The sequence below is a fragment of the Salvelinus alpinus genome, chromosome 31 (genome assembly GCF_045679555.1).
Source record: "Salvelinus alpinus chromosome 31, SLU_Salpinus.1, whole genome shotgun sequence".
NCBI lineage: Eukaryota > Metazoa > Chordata > Actinopteri > Salmoniformes > Salmonidae > Salvelinus > Salvelinus alpinus.
In genome coordinates this window covers 8,089,239-8,116,865 of record NC_092116.1, presented here as the reverse complement: position 1 = coordinate 8,116,865, position 27,627 = coordinate 8,089,239, and the positions used below count along the sequence as shown (strand labels likewise).

Genomic DNA, 27,627 nt, shown 5'->3' with positions numbered 1-27,627 from the left:
TAGCCCATAATGACAAAGCAAAAATTGTTTTTTAGAGATGTTTGCAAATTTATGAAAAATAAAAACCAGAAATATCACATTTACATAAGTAACACTTTACTCAGTACTTTGTTGAAGCACCTTTGGCAGCGATTACAGCATCAAGTCTTCTTGGGTATGACGCTACAAGCTTGGCACACCTGTATTTGGGGAGTTTCTCCCATTTTTCTCTGCAGATCCTCTCTAGCTCTGTCAGGTTGGATGGGGAGCGTTTTTGCACAGCTATTTTCAGGTTTCTTTTTTCCCTTTTTCTCCCCAATTTCAAGTTATCCAATTGGTAGTTACAGTCTTGTCCCATCTCTGCAACTCCTGTACGGACTCGGGAGAGGTGAAGGTCGAGAGCCGTGCATCCTCTGAAACACAAGGATCCAGCCGCACCAATGTGTTGGAGGAAATACCGTACACCTGGCGACCGTGCCAGTGTGCATGCGCCTGGCCCGCCACAGGAGTTGCTAGAGCACGATGGGACAAGGACATCCCGGCCGGCCAAACCCTCCGCTAACCCGGACAATTGTACGCCGGCCCCATGGTTCTCCCGGTCAAGGCCAGCTGCGACAGAACCTGGACTTGGACCAGGATCTCTAGTGGTACAGCTAGCACTGCGATGCAGTGCCTTAGACCACTGCACCACTCGGGAGGCCTCTCCAGAGATGTTTGATCGGGTTCAAGTCTGGGCTCTGGCTGGGCCACAAGGACATTCAAAGACTTTTCTCGAAGCCACTCCTGCTTTGTCTTGGATGTGTGCTTAGGGTCATTGTCCTGTTGGAAGTTGAACTTTCGCCCCATTCTGAGGTCCTGAGCGATCTGGAACAGGTTTTCATCAAGGATCTCTCTGTACTTTGCTCTGTTCATCTTTCCCTCGATCCTGACTAGTCTCCCAGTCCCTGCTGCTGGAAAACATCCCCACAGCATGATGCTGCCACCACCATGCTTCATTGTAGGGATGATGCCAGGCTTCCTCCAGACGTGACACTAGGCATTCAGGCCAAAGAGTTCAATCTCGGTTTCATCAGACCAGAGAATCTTGTTTCTCATGGTCGGAGAGTCTTTAGGTGCCTTTGGCAAACTCCAAGCGTGTTGTCATGTGACTTTTACTGAGGAGTGGCTTCCATCTAGTCACTCTACCATAGAAGGCCTGATTGTTGGAGTGCTGCAAAGATGGGAGAAACTTCCAGAAGGACAACAATCTCCACAGAGGAACTCTGGAGCTCTGTAAGAGTGACCATCGGGTTCTTGGTCACCTCCCTGACCAAGGACCTTCTCCCCCGATTGCTCAGTTTGGGCGGGCAGCCAGTTCTAGGAAGAGTCTTGGTAGTTCCAAACTTTTTCCATTTAAGAATAATGGAGGCCACTGTGTTCTTGGGGACCTTCAATGCAGCAGACATTTTTTGGTACCCTTCCCCAGATCTGTGCCTCGACACAATCCTGTCTCGGAGCTCTACAGACAATTCCTTCGACCTCTTGGCTTGGTTTTTGCTCTGACATGCACTGTCAACTGTGGGACCTTATATAGACAGGTGTGTGCCTTTCCAAATCATGTCCAATCAATTGAATTTACCACTGATGGACTCCAATCAAGTTGTAGAAACATCTCAAGGATGATCAATGGAAAAAGGATGCACCTGAGCTCTTTACAAAAGGTCTGAATACTTACAGTACCTGTCAAAAGTTTGGACACACCTACTCATTCAAGGGTTTTTCTTTATTTTTTACTATTTTCTACATTGTACAATAATAGTGAAGACATCAAAACTGAAATAACATATGGAATCACGTAGTAACCAAAAAAAGCTTTAAACAAATCAAAATATATTTTATATTTGAGATTCTTCAAAGTAGCCACGCTTTGCCTTGATGACAGCTTTGCACACCCAAACCCTTGAATGAGTAGGTGTGTCCCAACGTTTGACTGGTACTGTATGTAAATAAGGTATTCCTGTTTTAATAAATGTGCAAAAATTTCTAAAAACCTGTTTTGTCATTATGGGGTATTGTGTGTAGATTTGATTATGATTTAGATTTTATTTAATCAATTTTAGAATAAGGCTGTAACGTAAACATTTTTAGAAAAAGTCAAGGGGTCTGAATACTTTCCGAATGCACTGTAATTGGGTCACATTCATTTAGGTAGCTATATGTAGACACAGGTGTCCCTAAAGTATTCCAAATGAAAAAGTCAATTGTGAACAATGGGCACAATTCATCATAGATTTTAGCAAACTAGGTTTCTTCAGTTATAACTAAGAGAAAGGGTTTTCATAGCATGCATTTGGGAGGGGAAAAAAGCACCAAATATTCAGTCTGTTAAAAAATAGCACATTGCAGATGTAGATAGCAGATTCCCAAAGTCATGCACAATGGATTAGTTGCCATATCCCTAAGCATGTAAACCATTTAGCAGTTTCATTGATACCCATTTAATGACAGACTACAGTTCCGGCATGAGCCAGAGAACCAGAGATTCCTAGAAGTGACTGAGCCACCGCCTAGCACCCCACCCATAGCACTGGGGTAAATCCATGTTGATTTGAATGAAACCTTCCAAACATATTTGCCCTTTGTAGAACTGCACAGAAAGCGATAAACGGTTGAGATTGATATTGTTTAAAAGCCTACAAACAGGGTTGTCAAACTATTTGATAATTGATTTAATTAAAAATAAAATCATGTCATTTTTTTTAACCTTGAAATGCTAATTTTCTAAAAATGTGTAGCTTAGACTCTATTTTACATCAATTGAGGTTTTTGTGTTGTGCCCGCCAACGTTTGAGACACAAAATGCTCTTGAATACAGGGTGGGTGTCATGTTTTGGCTGATAAATGTACTAAAATGGGAATAAAATTACAATTTCAACTTTCGATGGTTGGAGGTCCACACATCAGAGAATATCTGTTGTTTTAAATTATACTGTCAATCCTCCATATGAAACCTATTGAAATCATAGAAATATTGATAATAGAATGGACATGACCATTTAAGTTGACATTTGAGGGTGGGAGTACCGGTGTCCATCTTTGTCGTAGTAAATAGAAGTTAAAATGTAATTAAAATGTAAATGGTGTACCAGCTAAATTGCAGTGGTCTGATGGGATATGACCATTCTGGGATTTATATTTCTATGATTGAATTGACACCCACCCTGTATTCAAGAGCATTTTGTGTCTCAACCGATAGCAGGCACAACACAAAAACCTCAGATGATGTAAAGTAGGGTCTAAACTATAAAAACAAAAAAAAGATAATTGGATAATTGAAGTTAAAGGTAAAAAAAAAGTCATAATTTAGAAAATAATTTGACAACCCTGTTTTGTAAGCTTTTAAATGATATCAAACTCAACCGTTTATCTTTTCCAATGATAAAGACACGAACGTCTCAGTATGTTGGGGTTTGCTAAATGGGTCAACTTTGAGCACCTTTATGTTTTGGCATTCAGGTCCAAAAGTCATTTTCTGACCACTTTTTCCACGGGCAAACATGAAAAGTTTTATTTAAATCAAAAGGGATGCTGTCAATAAAGTGATTTTGAATTCAAATGGATTGACCCGCTGTCGACTGATACTTCGTGTGACCCGGCTATTTCTGCATTGAGACCTTAAATCAAGCTGAATAAACATTCCCTCTTCTCCTCCAAACCCACAGGAGAACGTTATCTAAACACATATCATATTTCTAGTATCCCGAAGGGAGTCATATACAATGAGGCCGGGAGGTAGACCTAAGTGGACCTAGCCTTCCTGTTGAACAGTCTGCCCTCCTAGTTATTGATTTAGACGCGGGTCTCTATCAGAAAATATAGTCACATTCAGAAATAGAAACAACACCGTCTGACTTCCAGCACACACACACACACACACACACACACACACACACACACACACACACACACACACACACACACACACACACACACACACACACACACACACACACACACACACACACACACACACACACACACACACACACACACACTCCAGTGAGGATGAAACCCGAGGAGGATGGGGTCAGCGGGGTGTGTGCATGTCTCTGTGTGTGTTGTCCTCAGACCCTCCACACACCTCCTCCACCTCAGACCGGTGGTGAGGTGTTTGCAGAGAAGCGACTGGGAGTCCCAACATATGAGAGGAGAGAATCAACGCAGACTCCACACCCGGGGCTCCACCGCACTGCAACACTGGACCGGAGTGCATCGCCTTACATGTAATGGAAAGGTCTACATGACAGACATGCACATTCGCAGCCGAAGCTACAGGGCAATTCCACGATAACGGAATTACACGTTGACTCAGATTTCTCACATTAAAAATGTCTGCCACAAAAGGATTACATTTCTTTGTACCGTCAATTGCACACGAGGTCCAACCAAAACTTGACTTCCACTTTTATCCCCAACCCCTCTGAATCAGAGAGGTGCGGGGGACTGCCACATTGGTCATCCATGAGCTGTTGTTGAGGGGGGTTAACTGCCTTACTAAAGGGCAGAACGACAGAAACAGATGTCTATGACTGGCTCAGATTTGGCCCGGCCAGGGCAGACTGACCGAATTTCGACTACTTTTCAGAGTCCATGGACGTCCGTTGTGGGTCAGTGGTCAGTGGGTGAGGATGCTCGTCACAGTAAATGGAAAGAGGGTACATTCTTAGAATGGTGCTAACTTCCACAGAGGGTTCTATATGGAACCCAAAGGGGTTCTACCTGGAACCCAAAATGGTTCTACCTGGAACCCAAAATGATTCTAGCTGGAATCACAAAGGCTTCACCTACGGCACGTGTCAAACTCATTCCACAGAGGGTCGCGTGTCTTCGGGTTTTCCCTCCTCCCTTGTACTTGATTGATGAATTAAGGTCACTGATTAGTGAGGAACTCCCCACACCTGGTTGTCCAGGTCTGAAAAACTAAAAACCAGCAGACACTAGGCCCTCCATGGAATGAGTTTGACGCCCCTGTCCAATGGGGACATCCGAGAAATCCTTTTGGAACCATTTTTTCTAAGAGTGTGGGTGGTAGGTGTCATGGTAGGTGTCAGTAAGAGCCGGGAGAGGTGGCATTAACTGGAGAGAAATAGGAGAGAGAAATAGGAGAGAGAGAGAGAGAGAGAGAGAGCGGCAGAGAGAAAGAGGGATAGTGAGAAGGAGGGGTTGTCCAGACTGTTTTCGCAGTCTTGCTTTGACAACAGAAAGAGGGTAAAAAAAACAGTAATGAGCTGAACATAACAGTATGCCAGTGGAAGGGAAGACAGTAGCAGGTGACACAACTGTAGTTTGTGACTACTATCATTTCCCATTGTTGCCAATTCAATTGCAGTAATTCCGTTACTGATTTGGTAACAGAACTGAGTTTTAATCACTTAATAATGAATAAATTTGACAAGGCAACGTTTCTTAAACTTACAGAAGGAAAATAATTGATACAAAACTAAATATAAATGTCGATATTGGTTTGCAAGGGTCTTTACGTCAACATGATTGTGCTTGATGTATTTCTAATACCAGTAGATGTTGTCTAAGACCACTTTTCCATCTGGTTGACCAGAAATTAAAGCTTTTGCTTATTCCCAAATTTTAGAATGGAAAATGGTTGAAAAATGTATCTATGCCTTCATTTCCCCCCAAAATATAGACTCTTAGCTTTCATTAGACACGTAATTTGACATGCTCCTATGAACTTCACATGTTGGTGCTCATGGGTCCTTTTACATGGAAATGCCACACACACACACACACACACACACACACACACACACACACACACACACACACACACACACACACACACACACACACACACACACACACACACACACACATCATTGTAAAATACATAAAGGTGTACACACACACAAACACACAGAAAAAGACGTGTACACTGACACGTACACTGCTGCCTGCCAGCCACAGTCTTGTGACCTTGACTTCAGATGCAACCACTGGCGGATTCACGGGAGGTATCAACCCACTAATCCTGCCCCTTTTCTCTGCACTGCAGCGTTTCGACGGCGAGGGGCGGTACCACAGGCAGTCACCATGGCAACACACCAGGGAGGTCATCTGCGAGGCAAGGTGTTGATGAGCGTTGGTTGCTAGCTGAAGGCAGAGCTGATTGGCAGACACAGAGCCTCCACCACTCCACCTACCCCATGGTGTGAATACTAATGTGTCATGTCATGGCCACTGACTGACGTGGCGGGCAGACTAGAACAGCACACCCTAGGCCCTGGATGTTAATGAATAGGCGTCACCACTTGTTTGGTTGTGCCGAGTCAAAATGAGCCAGAGCCCTATAGAATAAACTGTAATTTTGACAAATGTGCTTGACCTGAAAAGACATTGAAGTGTGTTGTGGATTTCTATTGCTTTGTATGAGAGGTTGGTACGGGTTACAAGTTAGGTTTTTCTTTGGTTTTGTTTGAAAAGGAAATCTCTCGCTCCAACATCCAATTTAATCACTCCTAATTTGGCCATGTTTTGACAGTGTGTGTGTGTGTGTGTGTGTGTGTGTGTGTGTGTGTGTGTGTGTGTGTGTGTGTGTGTGTGTGTGTGTGTGCACGCACATGTACAGACTGCAAAGGGGGGTAAGAGGAGAATAGGGGTACAGAACCTGACCTTTCGTACGCCAGTACAAAATGTCCTTTCCAGTGCCCTGCAATTTTCCCTCTGCCAGATCAGATCACTGCTATGCAGCCCTCCCATCCAGACCCTCTCCTTCTATCCTCTCCTCTTCTTTCCCCCTTTCTCCCTCTCTCATCTATTTATCTTATGGTTCTTCTAAAAGCTGTGGAATCCTGCCCAGCTAGCGCATAACGTTCTGAGAACCATATGTTTCTTAGAGCTTGGTGAGAGCATGGTTGTCCTAAGGTTATTTTGCATACAACCTTCACACATCTTTCTGGGAATGGTGCAGGATAGTTGCTTGGTTTTGTAATGTTCTCAGCACATTTAAGGAACTTGACAAAATAATGTAATTTTGGGGGAATTTCATTACTTTATCCGAACGTTTCCTAAAAGTTAAAATATGGTTACATTTAATAACATTTTTGGAACATTTTCCAACTGGTTTGACATTCAGAGAACGTTAACAAACAAACGTTCTTCTGTGGCGATTTCAGTATTTCATAACATTTCTTACAGGCTTCTTCATGGTTCTATTTAAAGTCATGTACTCAGAACATTAAATCAAATCAAATCAAATCAAATCAAATTTTATTAGTCACATACACATGGTTAGCAGATGTTAATGCGAGTGTAGCGAAATGCTTGTGCTTCTAGTTCCGACAATGCAGTAATAACCAACAAGTAATCTAACCTAACAATTCCACAACTACTACCTTACACACACACACAAGTGTAAAGGGATAAAGAATATGTACATAAAGATATATGAATGAGTGGTGGTACAGAACGGCATGGCAGATGCAGTAGATGGTATAGAGTACGGTATATACATATGAGATGAGTACTGTAGGGTATGTAAACATAAAGTGGCATAGTTTAAAGTGGCTAGTGGTACATGTATTACATGAAGATGGCAAGATGCAGTAGATGATATAGAGTACAGTATATACATATGAGATGGGTAATGTAGGGTATGTAAACATTATATTAAGTGGCATTGTTTAAAGTGGCTAGTGGTACATTTTTACATAATTAAGAAAACGTTCCATAAAAACCACAAGAAAACATTACTAACGTTCTAAGAACATTCTAAGAATGTTATTTAAAAACATTTCATTCTAAAGCGTCAACAACTCTCTCTCTATCCTCTATTTTGTTAAGTGCGTTCAGGTGTGTTGGCCACGCCCACTAATTGGCCACACCTGATCTTAATGAGTGCTTGTTTCCTTTGAAATGGGGTCTGTTTGAATAGACTAAAATGAACAGCTTTGTATGGGTAAAAAAACAAACATGGTGTGCCAGTGTAACAGTATAACTTTAGACCATCCCCTCGCCCCGACACAGGCGCGAACCAGGGACCCTCTGCACACATCAACAACAGTCACCCACGAAGCATCGTTACCCATCGCTCCACAAAAGCCGCGGCCCTTGCAGAGGGGAAGGGGAAACCCTACTTCAAGTCTCAGAACAAGTGACGTAACCGATTGAAACACTATTAGCGCGTACCCGCTAACTAGCTAGCCATTTCACATCCGTTACACTAGCTCCATCTTGGTGGTGCAGTGGATTAAATTCATGGATAGAGAACAAAAGATCATAGATTCAAATCTCACCGACGCCGTGCCACAATAAAAATACATGTGTTTGCATTAATGTCTAAGCAAATTAATTTCCATGTGTCCTGTGTTTGAAGTTCCAAACACTTAACCCAAACTAAGCCAGCAATGTTATTAAAATACTTATTGAAACATTCAGTTAAAGTTAAGTTACTCAATAACCTCCAAATAACCTATAATTTCTGTTCTCAGAACGTTAATAAAACCTCCAAGGAAAACTCAGGGAACCATTGTAAAACATCCTCAGAATCTCCCTGCAACCTAAAAATGTCAGTTTCTAGAATAGGCAAAATTCTCACTACCGCTCTCAGAACATTCTGTTTTACCGGTCAGGAAACTTATGGCTTCGTTCCCAGAACCAACGGGAAACCAAAAACGTACATTCCCACAACTTCCAAGAAACCAAATGTGCTAGCTGGGTGGTCCTTCCACCCCCTCCCCCCTTCTATCATGTATCTGTCTGTGAACTGTGTGTGACTTCACAGGACAGTCTGGCCCTGCCCCTGCCCTGAGATACACAACATTCCACATGGCCTATGCACACACACACACACACACACACACACACACTTAGTACACACACAATTAGTGTACACACACACACACACACCCCAGCTAACGCATAACGTTCTGAGAATCATGTTTCTTAGAGCTTGGTAAGAACGTGGTTGCCCTATGCTTATATTGTATACAATCTTCCAACAACTTTCTGGGAATGATGCAGGATAGAAACAACAATCGTCTGTGGGAATCTCAGTACTTCAGCATAACGTTTCCTACAAGTTTCCTCAAAGCACAGACACACAACACAGCAGAACACCTCCTGAGGGCTAGCTTGTCTTGTCTGGGCCAAAAAGGAGAGGAGACAGTCACGTTCCCTACACTACACCCTGATGTAACAAACCCAACCAGAGAGAGAACGTTGTGCCACAAAGCGATCCCCGGTAGATGACGAGCCTGAAAGGAAGGTGTGGAGCGGGAAACTAAAGCAGAGTGCATATCTAAGGGGCTTAGAGCAGAGAGCGACAAAGGCGAGCTGCGTTCATTTGAGAGCGCTGTTATTCAGAGACAGGGCTGAAGGCATTGGAGTTAGAGAAGAAAAAAAATCATTACTTTTCCCCTGTTATTGTCGGCTTGTGTTTTTAGTGTTTGGACAGCGGTCAACACTTTCACATTTAGCAAAGTAATGAAAGGCTGTCTAGTTGGGTAAAATATAACATTAGGGATTTATCTTAAAAAAAGGTGGTTTTATGCAATTCAACAACATTTGGAACATGGAAGACTTAATAAACATTTGTGTGGGGGGGGGGTTGTAATTTCAGTTTGTGTACGTATGTGGTTGTATTCTAGACAACACGAAGATGGTCTTGTGGTTAGTTATAGGGCAACTTGTAGCCTACTTAGCCGTCATCTTTTTCACTTCCTTGCCTGTGTTTTAAGTAGGAAAGGAGTCAGGTGGGTTGAGAAGTTTTCCAGTCATTGAAAAGAGCAAGGTTCCGTTAATGTTGGCATAGAAGGAGAGAGAAACAGATTCACAGAGTCAGACCGTGCGTCTCCCAGCATTACCATATATGGGTGCTGTTTCGGAGGAGAGGAAGTAGGAAGTAATCTCTCAGGACAAATGAGGACAGAGAGAGAGCACTTCAAAAGTCTTCAGCCACGACCAACTGATGCTAAGTGCACTAGCTAGCCACTCAGGGCTGTAGCCAGGGTCTGTGTTTTAGTGAGGTCTGGAGAACAGCAAAAATAAGCTAAAATGACATCAGCCATTATCACATTAGTTTCTGTAGCTTCAATCACGTTAGTCGATCTACAAACACATAGCAGTCATAGCCTATTAGCTATACAGTTAGCCGCTACACATTAACTCAGCACTGGGATTAAAAGCTACAATTTAATACGTACAGAGGGATCTGTTAACAGAACAAGTATTTTATAAACAAAAAGGTAAATAAATACATTTGCTTTTACATCACTTTTTGTTGTTGCAGTTTTACAACTCATTTCCTGAAATTCTACACATTTTTCCATGACTTATGCCAGGTTACAGTAATATGATATCTAAGTGAGAGTGACGAAGAAAATCAATGGGGCCCCCCTGTAGGTCAGGGCCCCTGGGCCTGGTTGGTAATTCGGCCATGATTACTACAAGTTAAGATTCCTGAATTAGTCTAGCCAGCTATCTAAAAAAATTTTTTTTTACTGACATAGGCTAATTGAGTGACTATCAGTGAGTGACATAACAAGAGGAAAACTCCTGACGCACAACCAAGTTACGAAATTTCACCTTTGTATTCTGCTATTCCAACTCGCAACAGTAAGTTGAGACCCCGACTGAGTTCCCAAATTGTATTTGATTTCATTCAAATAAATGACCGAGGTCCGGACCTCGGTGTCCTCATAGGTACTGTAGCTACGGCCCTGTAGCCACTAGCTAGCCTGGTTCACTTAACAACAATCTGACAAGAACAACAACAAGTCACACCACTGGCAGCCATGACGACGGAGGCCCATAACAATACATCCCCTGTCAGCTGCAGTTAGCCAATCACAACATCAGCCCATTCACTATGTGGCAGAAAGGGCAACTCAGACTGATGTCACACTGACATACCACACTGAATGGGAATGCTTTTTAGTGTGGTTTTAACAGATACATTTTTAACAGTATATTGTCAGATGAAATATATTTGCTTTTTCTACATCCAATCCAGCTAGAAATATTCAAACTCCAATCAAGGCTTAAAAGTCTCCACAAAAACATTGCAGTCTCTTCACACCAGTGAACAAAACTCATGAATTTCAAGCAGCTTTTTCCGGGACCACCACAGGCGTAATGGCTCAACTACGGTAATAGCCTCTGTGACATTTCGCCAGTCTCCATCTCCATTCTACTTTGTTGTTGTCATGCATCTCGCTTTCTCCCCTCGGGCACCAGGCCAGGCTAGCTCAGCTGCCCCCCCACCCACTCCCGCCACACCTCCTCCGTCCTCCTCTCCCACACAGGGGATGGAAACCAGTGACCCCACAGTGGACACACAGTGGCTCGAATCTGGGTCCGAGAACAGGAGAGAATGTCAAGCAGAAATCCCAACTGCCTTCCATGGCATTTCAGAAATGTTTCCCCCCTTAGTTTTTCTTCAGAGTGCTTTTTTGTTCTTTGTGAAGTGTCGTGGTGAATGGCCGTCATTGTGGAGCGAAAGAAAGTAAGAAGGGGAGGGAGAAATGGAGAAAGAGAGAGTGAGGGAGAGAGAAAAAGATCAAGTGATGGATGAAGAGAGAGAGAGAGAGAGAGAGAAAGCACACGAGAGCGAGAGAGAGAGAGATTAGAGAATGAGAACAGTTTATCTAAAAAGCTCTCGAGCTGAAAAGCCTCCATGAGTCCAGTGCTGTGCCATGGCTGGTGCCAGGGGGAGACGCGCCGCGCTGCCCGCCCCGGGCCACACACACAGGCACCACCATTGTTGTTTCCATAACAGTGGAACACCACCCTCACTGTCATTGCTCGACATCCATCCATCCTCTACCCAGAGAGGATAGAGAGAGAGCACCATCATACCCATCAACAACAACAACAACACCTTAAAAACCATAGCTATACTACGTATAGTGTACTGTGCTCAGTTCAGGAACGGATTTGGACACATAGGACATAATCCCAATTTGTGATCCATAAGCATCCTTTATGCGCGTACATTTTCGTGTAAATCTTCCGTTGACATCAACTCAAGATCACAAGTAAGTAAGGATCTCAATTAGGTTTCGGGCCAGAATGACACAAACAGCATGGCTTGCGTCTCAAATGGCACCATATGGGCCCTGGTCAAAAGTACTGCACTATCTAGGGAATTAGGGTGTCATTTTGGACACAACCCCATAGCTGCACTGTGCCCCCACAGTGAAGGCTCTATCAACTCAACTCAGTTCACTTCATGAATAGGAGAAGAAAAAACCACCCACCTGACGCCCCGTAAACAAGAATAACACAACATGACTCCAGCTCTAACTGCAGGTCGCCATGCTCATGTACGGCTGAATTGTGTTGTTTGTGCCCTATAAAATCTGTTAAAAGGCCACGGGCCACCTGGGATGGCAACGAGACAGAGAGGCTGTTGTTGGGATGTTGTTGGTAAGCTAGGGCATGTGGGCATACAGAGAGAGAGAGAGAGAAAGAGAGAGAGAGAGAGAGACGGGGGTGAGAGAGAGAGATGCAGTGGAATAGTTAGTGCTGGCTCCCTTGCATATTACACACATACTAATAAAGCTAACGAGAAGAAGGGAGGGGGGAGATGCAAAACAGACACAAACATAAAAACACACTAGATGAAAATGAACGGTGGTATAGGAAACTGGTAGTTTGGACAACTGATAGTGTAGACAACTGGTATAGGAAACAATTAAATGACATTTTGTCCTTTGATACGCTTCCTAGCAGGCATGCACTAATGGCTGGAATTCCAATGACTTGCTCACGTTCCTGTCCAAAAGCTAGGCACTAAATAACACAGATAGAACAAGAGAACATATTGTATATGTACGGTATGGAGAATGAGAGAGACCACCTGAGAGATAGAGAGTCCATCTATCAGAAGACCGTACTGTACAGCCAGAGGCCAGTGGCTTAGGGACAGACAGACAGTAAACAGATGGAACAAATGTCAAACAACCTCGGTTCTTATGTGTGGCCGTGACATCAAAGACCACAGGCATGGGACTGATGTAAACAGTTCATCACACACACACACACACACACACACACACACATACACACACACACACACACGCGCGCTAATAGCCTTTCAATCAGTGACGTCACTTGCTCTGAGACCTTGAAATAGTGGTTCCCCTTGCTCTGCAAGGGCCGCGGCTTTTGTGGAGTGATGGTTAACGATGCTTCGTGGGTGACTGTTGTTGATGTGTGCAGAGGGTCCCTGGTTCGCGCCCGGGTCGGGGCGAGGGGACGGACTAAAGTTTAAACTGTTACACACACACACACAACTCCTCAAGAAGACGCACAGACGGCTTATAATAGTGGCTGGAATGGAGAATTGGAACGGCATCAAGCATATGGAAACCCATGTGTTTGATGTATTTGATACCATCCCACTGATTCCGCTCCAGTCATTACTACGAGCACGTCCTCCCCAATTAAGGTGCCACCAACCGCCTGTGACAGACAAGTACACAGACACACACAGACAGACAGAAACACACAGACACAGAGCAAAGTAGCTTATTTTAAAGTATCGTTACATTACTCCTGCCGCTTTCTTCGCCTCCACATGATACGGCCAGAAGGCTTTCTCTAGTCATACAACAGGAGGGAGGGCAGACTATACTCTTATCACTAGATCAGTTAGCCAGCTATGCAGTAGAAACACAGGCTCCCCCTGTTCCTGCCTATTGCATATCACCATCAATAAACCACAACGTGTTCTCTGTCTGTGTGTGAGAGAGACACAGAGATAGGTAGAAGTGTGTACATGTGTGTGTGAGAGAGAGAGATAGAAGTGGGTATATGTGAGAGAGAGAGAGAGAGATAGTCTTCGAAAGCCAAGTTAACAAACAGATCACTGACCATTTCGAATCCCACCGTACCTTTCTCCGCTGTGCAATCCGGTTTCCGAGCTGGTCACGGGTGCACCTCAGCCACCCTCAAGGTACAAAATGATATCATAACCGCTATCGGTAAAAGACAGTACTGTGCAGCCATCTTCATCGACCTGGCCAAGGCTTTCGACAGCACATTCTTTTCGGCAGACTCAACAGCCTTGGTTTCTTAAATGACTGCCTCGCCTGGTTTACCAACTACTTCTCAGATAGAGTTCAGTGTGTCAAATCGGAGGGCCTGTTGTCCAGACCTCTGCCAGTCTCTATGGGGGTACCACAGGGTTCAATTCTCGGGCCGACTCTTTTCTCTGTATATATCAACGATGTCGCTCTTGCTGCGGGTGATTCCCTGATCCACCTCTACGCAGACGACACCATTCTGTATACATCTGGCCCTTCTTTGGACACTGTGTTAACAAACCTCCAAACGAGCTTCAATGCCATACAACACTCCTTCCGTGGCCTCCAACTGCTCTTAAACGCTAGTAAAACTAAATGCATGCTTTTCAAAAGATCGCTGCCCGCACCCGCCCGCCATACTAGCATCACTACTCTGGACGGTTCTGACTTAGAATATGTGGACAACTACAAATACCTAGGTGTCTGGCTAGACTGTAAACTCTCCTTCCAGACTCATATTAAACATCTCCAATCCAAAATTAAATCTAGAGTCGGCTTCCTATTTCGCAACAAAGGCTCTTTCACTCACTCTGCCAAACATACCCTCGTAAAACTGACTATCCTACCGATCCTCGACTTCGGTGATGTCATTTACAAAATAGCCTCCAACACTCTACTCAGCAAACTGGATGCAGTCTATCACAGTGCCATCCGTTTTGTCACCAAAGCCCCATATACCACCCACCACTGTGACCTGTATGCTCTCGTCGGCTGGCTCTCGTCGGCTGGCCCTCTCTACATATTCGTTGCCAGACCCACTGGCTCCAGGTCATCTATAAGTCTTTTCTAGGTAAAGCTCCGCCTTACCTCAGCTCACTGGTCACCATAACACCCACCCGTAGCACGCGCTCCAGCAGGTATATCTCACTGGTCATCCCCAAAGCCAACACCTTTGGCCGCCTTTCCTTCCAGTTCTCTGCTGCCAATGACTGGAACGAATTGCAAAAATCACTGAAGTTGGAGACTTATATCTCCCTCACTAACTTTAAGCATCAGCTATCTGAGCAGCTTACCGATCGATGCAGCTGTACACAGCCCATCTGTAAATAGCCCATCCAGTCTACCTACCTCGTACCCATATAGTTTTTATTTAATTTTTTGCTCTTTTGCACACCAGTATTTCTACTTGCATCTGCACATCTATCACTCCAGTGTTAATTTGCTAAATTGTAATTACTTCGCTACTGTGGCCTATTTATTACCTTACCTCCTCACGCCATTTGCACACACTTAATATATACTTTTTCTATTGTGTTTTTGACTGTACGTTTCTTTAATCCATGTGTAACTCTGTGTTGTTGTTTGTGTCGCACTGCTTTGCTTTATCTTGGCCAGGTCGCAGGGTTAAATGAGAGATTGTTCTCAACTGGCCTACCTGGTTAAATAACGGTGAAATAAATCAATTTTAAAAAGAGAGAGAGAGAGAGAGATAGAAGTGGGTATATGTGAGAGAGAGAGAGATATAGAAGTGGGTATATGTGAGAGAGAGACATAGAAGTGGGTATATGTGAGAGAGAGATATATAGAAGTGGGTATATGTGAGAGAGAGAGATAGATGCGAGTATATGTGAGAGAGAGAGATAGATGCGAGTATATGTGAGAGAGATAGAAGTGGGTATATGTGAGAGAGAGAGATAGAAGTGAGTATATGTGAGAGAGAGAGAGATAGAAGTGGGTATATGTGAGAGAGAGAGATAGAAGTGGGTATATGTGAGAGAGAGAGATAGAAGTGGGTATATGTGAGAGAGAGAGATAGAAGTGGGTATATGTGAGAGAGACACGGAGATAAAGAAGAAAGAGAGCAACAGATGTGAACCATAAGAGGCAATTTCCACAACTGTGCAGTATGCTGCTGCCGTGTGTTTGTGTCACCAGAAGGAGTGTGTTGGTAATTCCTCAGAAAGGGGACAGCTGCGTCTGTTGACATTTAATGGTGGATCAGAGAGGGGTCGGGAGGAGGGGAGCTGAATGGCACTAGGGCTCACCGTTAAAGAGGTGAGGCAACGATTTGAGGGAGTAACCCGGAACCTCCAACCCTGGGATGTGTTCATTAGGGGGGGTGTGTGTGTGTGTGTGTGTGTGTGTGTGTGTGTGTGTGTGTGTGTGTGTGTGTGTGTGTGTGTGTGTGTGTGTGTGTGTGTGTGTGTGTGTGTGTGTGTGTGTGTGTGTGTGTGTGTGTGTGTGTGTGTGTGTGTGGCATTTCCATGTAAAAGGACCCATGAGCACCAACATGTGAAGTTCATAGGAGCATGTCAAATTACGTGTCTAATGAAAGCTAAGAGTGTGATGAGGATCTATCCATGGCCCGACTTTTTGACTGTGCGCCTATTAAAAAGGGGTGTTCTGCTATTGGTACATACATTTTAAGACGTTTAAATTAATGATAAATATTCATTGATTCTTGAAGAATAGTACTTATAAATGCCTCATGAGCTTAGTTCAAATGTTATACTCCATCATAACCCAAAGTATGAACTGGTTTGAAAACAATGTAATTGTAAACAAACACTGTATAGCCTCAAAACGTGGTTGAAACTATAATTGTGACATCATGTATGGTCAGTCCTTGGATCCATAGGTAGCTCTGTATATGAATTTAAGAGTGGTTACATTTCTCCAGCCCCATCCTTCAGCTGTTTACCAAAACAGTGTAGGGTGATCGCTTTGTTGGAGTTTGATCGGTTTTGAAATTTTAACTATAGATTGCACCTTTAAGGGTTGACGTTCAGTGTTTTTCCTGCCAACAGGATAGAAAGTGGGCCAGTAGTAGTGCATGAAGCTAGCTCTCCTAATTCTCCTCCTGCTAGGTCTCTGGTGGGACACATACACACACACAGACACACACCTGGAAGCTTTTAGGAACAGATCAGGCAAATTTCCCCATCTGAGGTTCCTCAGTGCTACGGAGCGCTTGGCCAAAAATGCAGCCTGCCTCTGGCTCAGTCTCTGGGCACAACTGGCTCTGTTCTGAAGACATCCATCCTCTCCACTACTGGCTCTCTCTCTGTTTGTCCAGAGACTACATTCCACTGTGTGTGTGTGTGTGTGTGTGTGTGTGTGTGTGTGTGTGTGTGTGTGTGTGTGTGTGTGTGTGTGTGTGTGTGTGTGTGTGTGTGTGTGTGTGTGTGTGTGTGTGTGTGTGTGTGTGTGTGTGTGTGTGTGTGTGTGTGTGTGTGTGTGTGTGTGTGTGTGTGTGTGTGTGTGTGTATTCAACGTTTGTACATCAGTACTTCGGTCCATATACAGGTTTACAAAACACACAGGAAGAACAGTATCTTTGACTGTCGTTCCTAAGAGCACATAGCCACGCCTATCTGGAGATCTCTTATTTAGCCTTGCATTCGTGAGACATCATCCCCAGCTAACTCTGCTCATAACACCGGCTATGGACACAACAGGCTTTCATTGAAAGATAAAAGGTTACCTACTGGGTCAGGAGCACTTAAGAGTATTCTTATTGATGCAGTAGCTTTAAGGTTAAAACTCTAATGCTGTGTTGCATTAATAATACGACGTATTTTCTTTTGCCATGTTTACGAGATCAGCTTCTTAACGTTAACTAGCCAAAATTCACCCGACTTATTGTGGGAAGCTCGTGGAAGGCTAACCGAAACGTTTGACCCAAGTTAAACAATTTAAAGTCAATGCTCCCAAATACTAATTGAGTGTATGCAAACTTCTGACCCAGTGGGAATGTGATGAAAGAAATATATATATATACACTGCTCAAAAAAATTAAGGGAACACTTAAACAACACAATGTAACTCCAAGTCAATCACACTTCTGTGAAATCAAACTGTCCACTTAGGAAGCAACACTGATTGACAATACATTTCACATGCTGTTGTGCAAATGGAATAGACAACAGGTGGAAATTATAGGCAATTAGCAAGACACCCCCAATAAAGGAGTGGTTCTGCAGGTGGTGACCACAGACCACTTCTCAGTTCCTATGCTTCCTGGCTGATGTTTTGGTCACTTTTGAATGCTGGCGGTGCTTTCACTCTAGTGGTAGCATGAGACGGAGTCTACAACCCACACAAGTGGCTCAGGTAGTGCAGCTCATCCAGGATGGCACATCAATGCGAGCTGTGGCAAGAAGGTTAGCTGTGTCTGTCAGCGTAGTGTCCAGAGCATGGAGGCGCTACCAGGAGACAGGCCAGTACATCAGGAGACGTGGAGGAGGCCGTAGGAGGGCAACAACCCAGCAGCAGGACCGCTACCTCCGCCTTTGTGCAAGGAGGAGCACTGCCAGAGCCCTGCAAAATGACCTCCAGCAGGCCACAAATGTGCATGTGTCTGCTCAAACGGTCAGAAACAGACTCCATGAGGGTGGTATGAGGGCCCGACGTCCACAGGTTCGGGTTATGCTTACAGCCCAACACCGTGCAGGACGTTTGGCATTTGCCAGAGAACACCAAGATTGGCAAATTCGCCACTGGCGCCCTGTGCTCTTCACAGATGAAGGCAGGTTCACACTGAGCACATGTGACAGACGTGACAGTCTGGAGACGCTGTGGAGAACGTTCTGCTGCCTGCAACATCCTCCAGCATGACCGGTTTGGCGGTGGGTCAGTCATGGTGTGGGGTGGCATTTCTTTGGGGGGCCGCACAGCCCTCCATGGGCTCGCCAGAGGTAGCCTGACTGCCATTAGGTACCGAGATGAGATCCTCAGACCCCTTGTGAGACCATATTCTGGTGCGGTTGGCCCTGGGTTCCTCCTAATGCAAGACAATGCTAGACCTCATGTGGCTGGAGTGTGTCAGCAGTTCCTGCAAGAGGAAGGCATTGATGCTATGGACTGGCCCGCCCGTTCCCCAGACCTGAATCCAATTGAGCACATCTGGGACATCATGTCTCGCTCCATCCACCAACGCCACGTTGCACCACAGACTGTCCAGGAGTTGGCGGATGCTTTAGTCCAGGTCTGGAAGGAGATCCCTCAGGAGACCATCCGCCACCTCACCAGGAGCATGCCCAGGCGTTGTAGGGAGGTCATACAGGCACGTGGAGGCCACACACACTACTGAGCCTAATTTGGACTTGTTTTAAGGACATCAGCCTGTAGTGTGGTTTTCCACTTTAATTTTGAGTGTGACTCCAAATCCAGACCTCCATGGGTTGATAAATTTGATTTCCATTGATCATTTTTGTGTGATTTTGTTGTCAGCACATTCAACTATGTAAAGAAAAAATAATTTAATAAGAATTGTTCATTCATTCAGATCTAGGATGTGTTATTTTAGTGTTCCCTTTATTTTTTTGAGCAGTATAGATAGATAGATAGATAGATAGATAGATAGATAGATAGATAGATAGATAGATAGATAGATAGATAGATAGATAGATAGATAGATAGATAGATAGGATTATTGGCTCAATACTCTGTTTGTTTTCCTAAAATAGAGTATATCCTTTCATTCAACCTGACAGTAACAGTCTATATATACAGTACAAGTCAAAAGTTTGGACACACCTACTCATTCAAGTCGTGTTGTGACAAGGTAGGGTTGGTAAACAGATGATTGGCCTATTTGGTAAAAGACCAAGTCCATATTATGGCAAGAACAGCTCAAATAAGCAATGAGAAAACGACAGTCCATCATTACTTTAAGACATGAGGGTCAGTAAATCCGGAAAATTTCAAGAACGTTGAAAGTTTCTTCAAGTGCAGTCGCAAAAACCATCAAGCGCTATGATGAAACTGTCTCTCGTGATTATTGTCACAGGAAAGGAAGATCCAGAGTTACCTCTGCTGCAGAGGATAAGTTCATTAGAGTTAACTGCACCTCAAATAAATGCACCTCAAATAAATGCTTCACAGAGTTCAAGTAACAGACACATCTCAACATCAATTGTTCAGAGGAGACTGCGTGAATCAGGCATTCATGGTCGAATTTCTGCAAAGAAACCACTAATACAGGACACCAATAAGAAGAAGGGGCTTGCTTTGACCAAGAAACATGAGGAATGGACATTAGACCAGTGGAAATCTGTCCTTTGGTCTGATGAGTCCAAATGTAAGATTTTTTGTTTACAACCACCACGTCTTTGTGAGACACAGAGTAGGTGAACGATTGATCTACGTATGTGTGGTTCCCACCTAGAAGCATGGAGAAGGAGGTGTGATGGTGCTTTGCTGGAGACACTGTCAGTGATTTAGAATTCAAGGCACACTTAAACAGCATGGCTACCACAGCATTCTGCAACGATACGCATTGTCCTGTTTTTAAACAGGACAATGACCCAACACACCTCCAGGCTGTGTAAGGGCTATTTGACCAAGAAGGAGAGGGATGGAGTGCTGCAACAGATGACCTGGCCTCCACAATCAAACAACCTCAAACCAATTGAGATGGTTTGGAATGAGTTGGACCGCAGAGTGAAGGAAAAGCAGCCAACAAGTGCTCAGCATATGTGGGAACTCCTTCAAGATGGTTGGAAAAGCATTCCAGGTGAAGCTGGTTGAGAGAATACCAAGAGTGAAATAGAAAATGACTCAAGTAAAAGTAAAATACTACTTGAGTAAAAGTTTTAAAATATTTGGTTTAAAAATATACATAAGTACTGAAAGTAAATGTAATTGCTAAATTATACTTAAGTATTGAAAGTAAAAGTCTAAATCATTTCAAATTCCTTATATTACGCAAACCAGACCTCCCAATTTTCTATTATATATATATTTTTATATTTACAGGTGGCCAGGGACTTTATCTTGATAAGTGCGTAAATTTGACCATTTATCTGTCCTGATAAGCATTTTAAAAATTACAAGTGCTTTTGGGTGTCAAGGCAAATGTATGGAGTAAAAAGTATATTTTCTTGAGGAATGTTGAAAAGTAAAAGTAGTCAAAAAAATATAAATAGTAAAATACAGGTACCCCCCAAAACGACTCAAATAGTACTTTCAAGTATTTCTACTTAAGTACTTTGCACAACTGCAGAAAGAGGGGGTGTTAAACGTATAGATGTGCCTGTGTTTCTGATAAGTGACGGATAGTCCTATACAACTCCGGGCTCTCCTTCCTTCGAACCATGGCCTCCTGTTGTAAACTAACCACTACAAGGACAGGGTTTCAGACCGCAACGCAATGGCCAGCGCCTTGATTTGAAATGTGAAATAAAGAATGTGATAAACTCACCCTCTAACAGCCGGGCGATCAGCGAGTCGACGTCCAACTCCCCCTCCGCCATTTCTATAGTGGGTGCTGCTCTCCACTGCTCGCTGCTGCCACAGACCCTGGCAGGCACCGCCTGAACACCGGCGCCGACTCACAGCCGCGGAATGCATGCTCCCGGGTCTCTCCGCCCGATTTTTTGTTTGTACTGTGAGGGAATCAAATGTATGATATAAGCCGATATAATACAACAGGTTCATGATAATAACATTCCAATACATTCCAATAACGTTCCAATATGAACATGTAGGCTAATCATAATAGGTGTAGGCTAGTGTATGTTTTATAGATCAATAACAATGCAGTCATAGCCTAATAATAGTATTGAATGAAGCCCAATATGTCCAAAGCCCATGCGTAATATTCAGTTAGGTAGGCTATAGGAAATTGCAATAAGCGATATCTTCATTCATGGTTTGCTTATGTCAGTGCTTGATTAGGGATGGAAGAGGTCGGTCCATTAGACTAGCATATGTTAACTGAAATTCACAAATTACATTACGCTATAAAGAGCTCTGATTATTCACTGTTAATGATTCATACACAATTTGACAGATGGAATGTCATGACTTTTCCATGACTTCTCCATGACTTTTAACATTTCCATGTCCAATAATTGATGGCGTCTCCATGTAGCCTATAAATGAAAAAGTAACGTTATGCCCTTGATCAAGGCACTTAACCAAACTATAATAAATGCACTCTTATGTTATTCTTGGTTAAAGCAGAAACCTAAACAAATGAGTAAATAATTCAGTAACAATGAAATACATCTCACAGGGTCGCCTAGATTTGTAAATCACTTCAAAATCAATGGTGAATTTCATTGATATGAAACATTTTATACCTCTTGGAGTTGAGTTGACTTTCTGAGTGAGCTAGTAGAGACTGGAGAGAGTGTGATGGGCCAGCTCCCGCTTCTAAACGTGGCTTTTGGCGCTCTCTCTTGGCCTTTTGGCGCATGATCCAAGAGGATAAATGCGCACACTGGTGTCCCCTTTTAACTCGCTTGAAGACAGTACCAATTTGTGTTCTATAAAGAACATATACAGGTACATGTACTTTAGCACGACCCACACTACATGTAGGTACAATAAGGACTTTACCTTTTTTTTGTATAGTATAGTGATAGCACATGCCTGTAGGTCTACTGGCCCAGTTGTATATACAAAACCACTGTATTCTGCCTTGCTGACCTAGTCTCTGACGTCTCTACTCAGCTTCAACATATTAACAGGCCTTTAATATAGGCTAAAATAATAAAATAGAATAGAATGTAACATACAACTAATACGGCTGTAAATTGCCCTAAACCTCGTTGAATAAGGACTTCAGCCACCTGAGCCACGGCATATTCACTCCGCTAACTTCCAGAAGGAGGAGACAGCTTCAATCTCCAGGCAATCAGACTGTTAAACAGTCATCACCAGCTAACCTCCGCCCTGTCCTGAACTTTAGACACGGTCACTAACCGATTACAACTTGGTACTCTACCCTGCACCTTTGAGACTGCATTCGGAAAGTATTCAGACCCCTTCCCCTTTTCCACATTTTGTTATGTTACAGCCTTATTCTAAAATTGATGAAATAAAAAAATGTACTCAATCTACACACAATACCCCATAATGAAAAATAGAAATACCTTATTTACATAAGTATTCAGACCCTTTGCTATGAGACTCAAAATTGAGCCCAGGTGCATCCTGTTTCCATTGATCATCCTTGAGATGTTTCTACAACTTAATTGGAGTCCACCTGTGGAAAATTCAATTGATTGGACATGATTTGGAAAGACCCACACCTGTTTATATACGGTCCCACAGTTGACAGTGCCAGTCAGAGCAAAAAACAAGCCATGAGGTCGAAGGAATTGTCTTTAGAGCCCCGAGACAGGATTGTGTTGAGGCACAGATCTGGGGAAGGGTACCAAAACATTTCTGCATCATTGAAGGTCCCATAGAACACAGTGGCCGTCATCATTCTTAAATGGAAGAAGTTTGGAACCAACAAAACTCTTCCTAGAGCTGGCCACCCGCCCAAACTGAGCAATCAGGGCCTTGGTCAGGGAGGTGACCAAGAACCCGATGGTCACTCTGACAGGGTTCCTCTGTGGAGATGGGAGAAACTTTCAGAAGGACAACTATCTCTGCAGCACTCCACCAATCAGGCCTTTATGGTACAGTGGCCAAACAGAAGCCACTCCTCAGTAAAAGCCCACTTATAGTTTGCCAAAAGGCACCTAAAGGACTCTCAGATCATGATAAACAAGATTCTCTAGTCTTATGAAACCAAGATTGAACTCTCTAGCCTGAATGACAAGCATTACGTCTGGAGGAAACCTGCCACCATCCCTACGGTGAAACATGGTGGTGGCAGCATCATGCTGTGGGGATGTTTTTCAGCGGCAGGGACTGGGAGACTAGTCAGGATCGAGGGAAAGATAAATGGAGCAAAGTATAGAGATCCTTGATGAAAACCTGCTCTAAAGCGCTCAGGACCTCAGACTGGGGCGAAGGTTCACCTTCCAACAGGACAACGACCCTAAGCACACAGCCAAGACAACGCAGGAGCGGCTTCGGGACAAGTCTCTGAATGTCCTTGAGTGGCCAAGCCAGTGCCCGGACTTGAACCAGATCGAACATCTCTGGGGGGAAAAAACGATTTAATACATTTTAGAATAAGGCTGTAAAGTAACAAAATGTGGAAAAATTAAAGGGGTCTGAATAGTTTCCGCAATGCACTGTACATAAAGACTCATTTAACACTGGTCACCTGAATTTTTTCCCCATATGCATATACTGCATTTTAGTCGTGGCTCATCCTATGTAACTACTGCTGTACACAACTTTTCTATTCACACATGCTACTGTCCATATTGTCTATACACACCATTCACATACATACAGTGGCTTGCGAAAGTATTCACCCCCTTCACATTTTTCCTATTTTGTTGCTTTACAACCTGGAATTAAAATAGATTTTTGGGGGTTTGTATTATTTGATTTACACATGCTTACCACATTGAAGATGCTAAATATTTTTTATTGTGAAACAAACAAGAAATAAGACAAATAAACAGAAAATCTGAGCATGCATAACTATTCACCCCCCCCCCCCCCCCACCCCAAAGCCAATACTTTATAGAGCTGCCTTTTGCAGTAATTACAGCTGCAAGTCTCTTGGGGTATGTCTCTATAAGCTAGTCACATTTAGCCACTGAGATTTTCGCCCATTCTTCAAGGCAAAACTGCTGCAGCTCCTTCCAAATGGATGGGTTCAACTGCAGTACAGCAATCTTCAAGCCATACCACAGATTCTCAATTGGATTGAGGTCTGGGCTTTGACTAGGCCATTCCAAAACATTTAAATGTTTCCCCTTAAACCACTCAAGTGTTGCTTTAGCAGTATGCTTAGGGTCATTGTCCTGCTGGAAGGTGAACCCCCGTCCCAGTCTCAAATCTCTGGAAGACAAACAGGTTTCCCTCAAGAATTTCCCTGATTTTAGCGCCATCCATCATTCCTTCAATTCTGACCAGTTTCCCAGTCCCTGCCGATGAAAAACATTTATTTTTTACTTCACCTTTATTTAACCAGGTAGGCCAGTTGAGAACAAGTTCTCATTTACAACTGCGACCTGGCCAAGATAAAGCAAAGCAGTGCGACAAAAAACAACAACACAGAGTTACACATGGGTTAAACAAAAGTACAGTGAATAATACTATAGAAAAATCTGTACACAGTGTGTGCAAATGGAGTAAGGAGGTAAGGCAATAAATAGGCCATAGTAGCGAAGTAATTACAATTTAGCAAATTAACACGAGTGATAGATGTTGAGTTGAGTTGAGTTTATTTTATTTTTACAGGGACATTAATCAACGTTTCAGTAAAAGTGCCGTTTTTAGCCAGCCGGCTAATTTTCAACCGCATTCCCTGGGCAGGTTATTAAAAACAATTACAATATAAACAATCATTGAGCAGTGAGCACACGCAGAGCAACATAGGACAAGCAAGACGTAGCATACAGACAGAGCAACATAGAACAAAAAGCAGTAAAACAAAATTCATAAAAGCAACAAAGTGTTTCCAGATGATGTGTGCAGATGACATGTGCAGATGATGATGTGGAAGTAGAAATACTGGTGTGCAAAAGAGCAAAAAAGTTAATAAAAACAATATGGGGATGAGGTAGGTAGTTGGATGGGCTATTGACAGATGGGCTATTTACAGATGGGCTATGTACAGCTGCAGCGATCTGTAAGCTGCTCAGATAGCTGATGCTTAAAGTTAGTGAGGGAGATATAAGTCTCCAACTTCAGCGATTTTTGCAATTTGTTCCACATGCCTTTTGGCGAACACCAAACGTGTTTGCTTATTTTTTTCTTTAAGCAATGGCTTATTTCTGGCCACTCTTCTGTAAAGCCCAGCTCTGTGGAGTGTACGGCTTAGTGGTCCTACGGACAGATACTCCTATCTCCACTGTGGAGCTTTGCAGCTCCTTCAGGGTTATCTTTGATCTCTTTGTTGCCTCTCTGATTAATACCCTCCATGCCTGGTCAGTGAGTTTTGGTATGCGGCCCTCCCTTGGCAGGTTTGTTGTGGTGCCATATTCTTTCCATTTTTTAATAATGTATTTAATGGTGCTCCGTGGGATGTTCAAAGTTTCAGATATTTTATTATAACCCAACCCTGATCTGTTCTTCTCCACAACTTTGTCCCTGACCTGTTTGGAGAGCTCCTTAGTCTTCATGGTGACATTTGGTGGTGCCCCTTGCTTAGTGGTGTTACAGACTCTGGGGCCTTTCAGAACAGGTGTATATATACTGAGATCATGTGACAGATCATGTGACACTTAGATTGCACACAGGTGGACTTTATTTAACTAATTATGTGACTTCTGAGGGTAATTGGTTGCACCAGATCTTATTTAGGGGCTTCATAGCAAAGGTGGTGAACATATATGCACGCACCACTTTTCAGTTTTTTTCTTTTTAGATTTTTTTTTAACAAGTACTTTTTTTCATTTCACTTCACCAATTTGGACTATTTTGTGTATGTCCATTACATGAAATCCAAATAAAAATCAATTTAAATTACAGGTTGTAATGCAACAAAATAGGAAACATTTTAGTTACACTGTATATACACAGTGTGTATTTATTAATATAGGGCCCACTGGATTCTTGACATAGCTTACTCTAATATATCTACTGCTGTACATATTCTCAGTAGGGCTATATCTTCTGTAAATACATTCGGTGCATATACAGTACCAGTCAAAAGTTTGGGCACACCTACTCTTTCAAGGGTTTTTCTTTATTTTTACTATTTTCTATATTGTAGAATAATAGTGAAGACATCCAAACTATGAAAAAACACATATGGACTCATGCAGTAATCAAAAAAAGTGTTAAACAAATCTAAATATATTTGAGATTCTTCAAAGTAGTCACCATTTGCCTTGATGACAGCTTTGCACACTCTTGGCATTCTCTCAACCAGCTTCGCCTGGAATGCTTTTCCAACCGTCTTGGAGGAGTTCCCACATATGCTGAGCAGTTGTTTGCTGCTTTTCCTTCATTCTGCAGTCCAACTCATCCCAAACCATCTCAATTGGGTTGAGGTCGGGTGATTGTGGAGGCCAGGTCATCTGATGCAGCACCCCATCACTTTCCTTCTTGGTCAAATAGCCCTTACACAGACTGGAGCTGTGTTGGGTCATTGTCCTGTTTAAAAACAAATTATATTCCCATTAAGCACAAGCCGGATGGGATGGCGTATTGCTGCAGAATGCTGTGGTAGTCATGCTGGTTAAGTGTGCCTTGAATTCTAAATAAATCACAGACAGTATCACCAGCAAAGCACCCCCACACCATCACACCTCCTCCTCCATGTTTCACGGTGGGAACCACACATGCGGAGATCATCCGTTCACCTACTCATCAGACCAAAGGACAGATTTCATCCAGTCTAATGTTCAGCGCTCGTGTTTCTTTGCCCAAGCAAGTCTCTTCTTCTTATTGATGTCCTTTAGTAGTGGTTTCTTTGCAGAAATTTCGACCATGAAGGCCTGATTCACGCAGTCTCCTCTGAACAGTTGATGTTGAGATGTGTCTGTTACTTGAACTCTGTGAAGCATTAATTTGGGCTGCAATTTCTGAGGTGCAGTTAACTCTATTGAACTTATCCTCTGCAGCAGAGGTAACTCTGTATTTCCTGTGGAGGTCCTCATGAAAGCCAGTTTCATCATAGCGCTTGATGGTTTTTGCGACTGCACTTGAAGAAACTTTGAAAGTTCTTGATATTTTCCAGATCGACTGACCTTCATGTCTTAAAGTAATGATGGACTGGCGTTTCTTTTTGCTTATTTGAGCTGTTCTTGCCATAATA

General features: G+C 43.2%; 1 protein-coding gene across 1 annotated transcript in view; it reads right to left on the bottom strand.

The window, feature by feature from the left end:
- Positions 1-21,348, bottom strand: part of LOC139561138 (serine/threonine-protein phosphatase PP1-beta catalytic subunit) — a 28,360-nt gene extending 7,012 nt beyond the window's left edge. The window contains exon 1 of the mRNA XM_071378031.1: positions 21,205-21,348. Coding sequence (XP_071234132.1) covers positions 21,205-21,256 — 52 coding nt within the window. The 5' untranslated portion in view covers positions 21,257-21,348. The remainder of the gene's footprint in view (positions 1-21,204) is intronic.
- Positions 21,349-27,627: the final 6,279 nt, after the last annotated feature.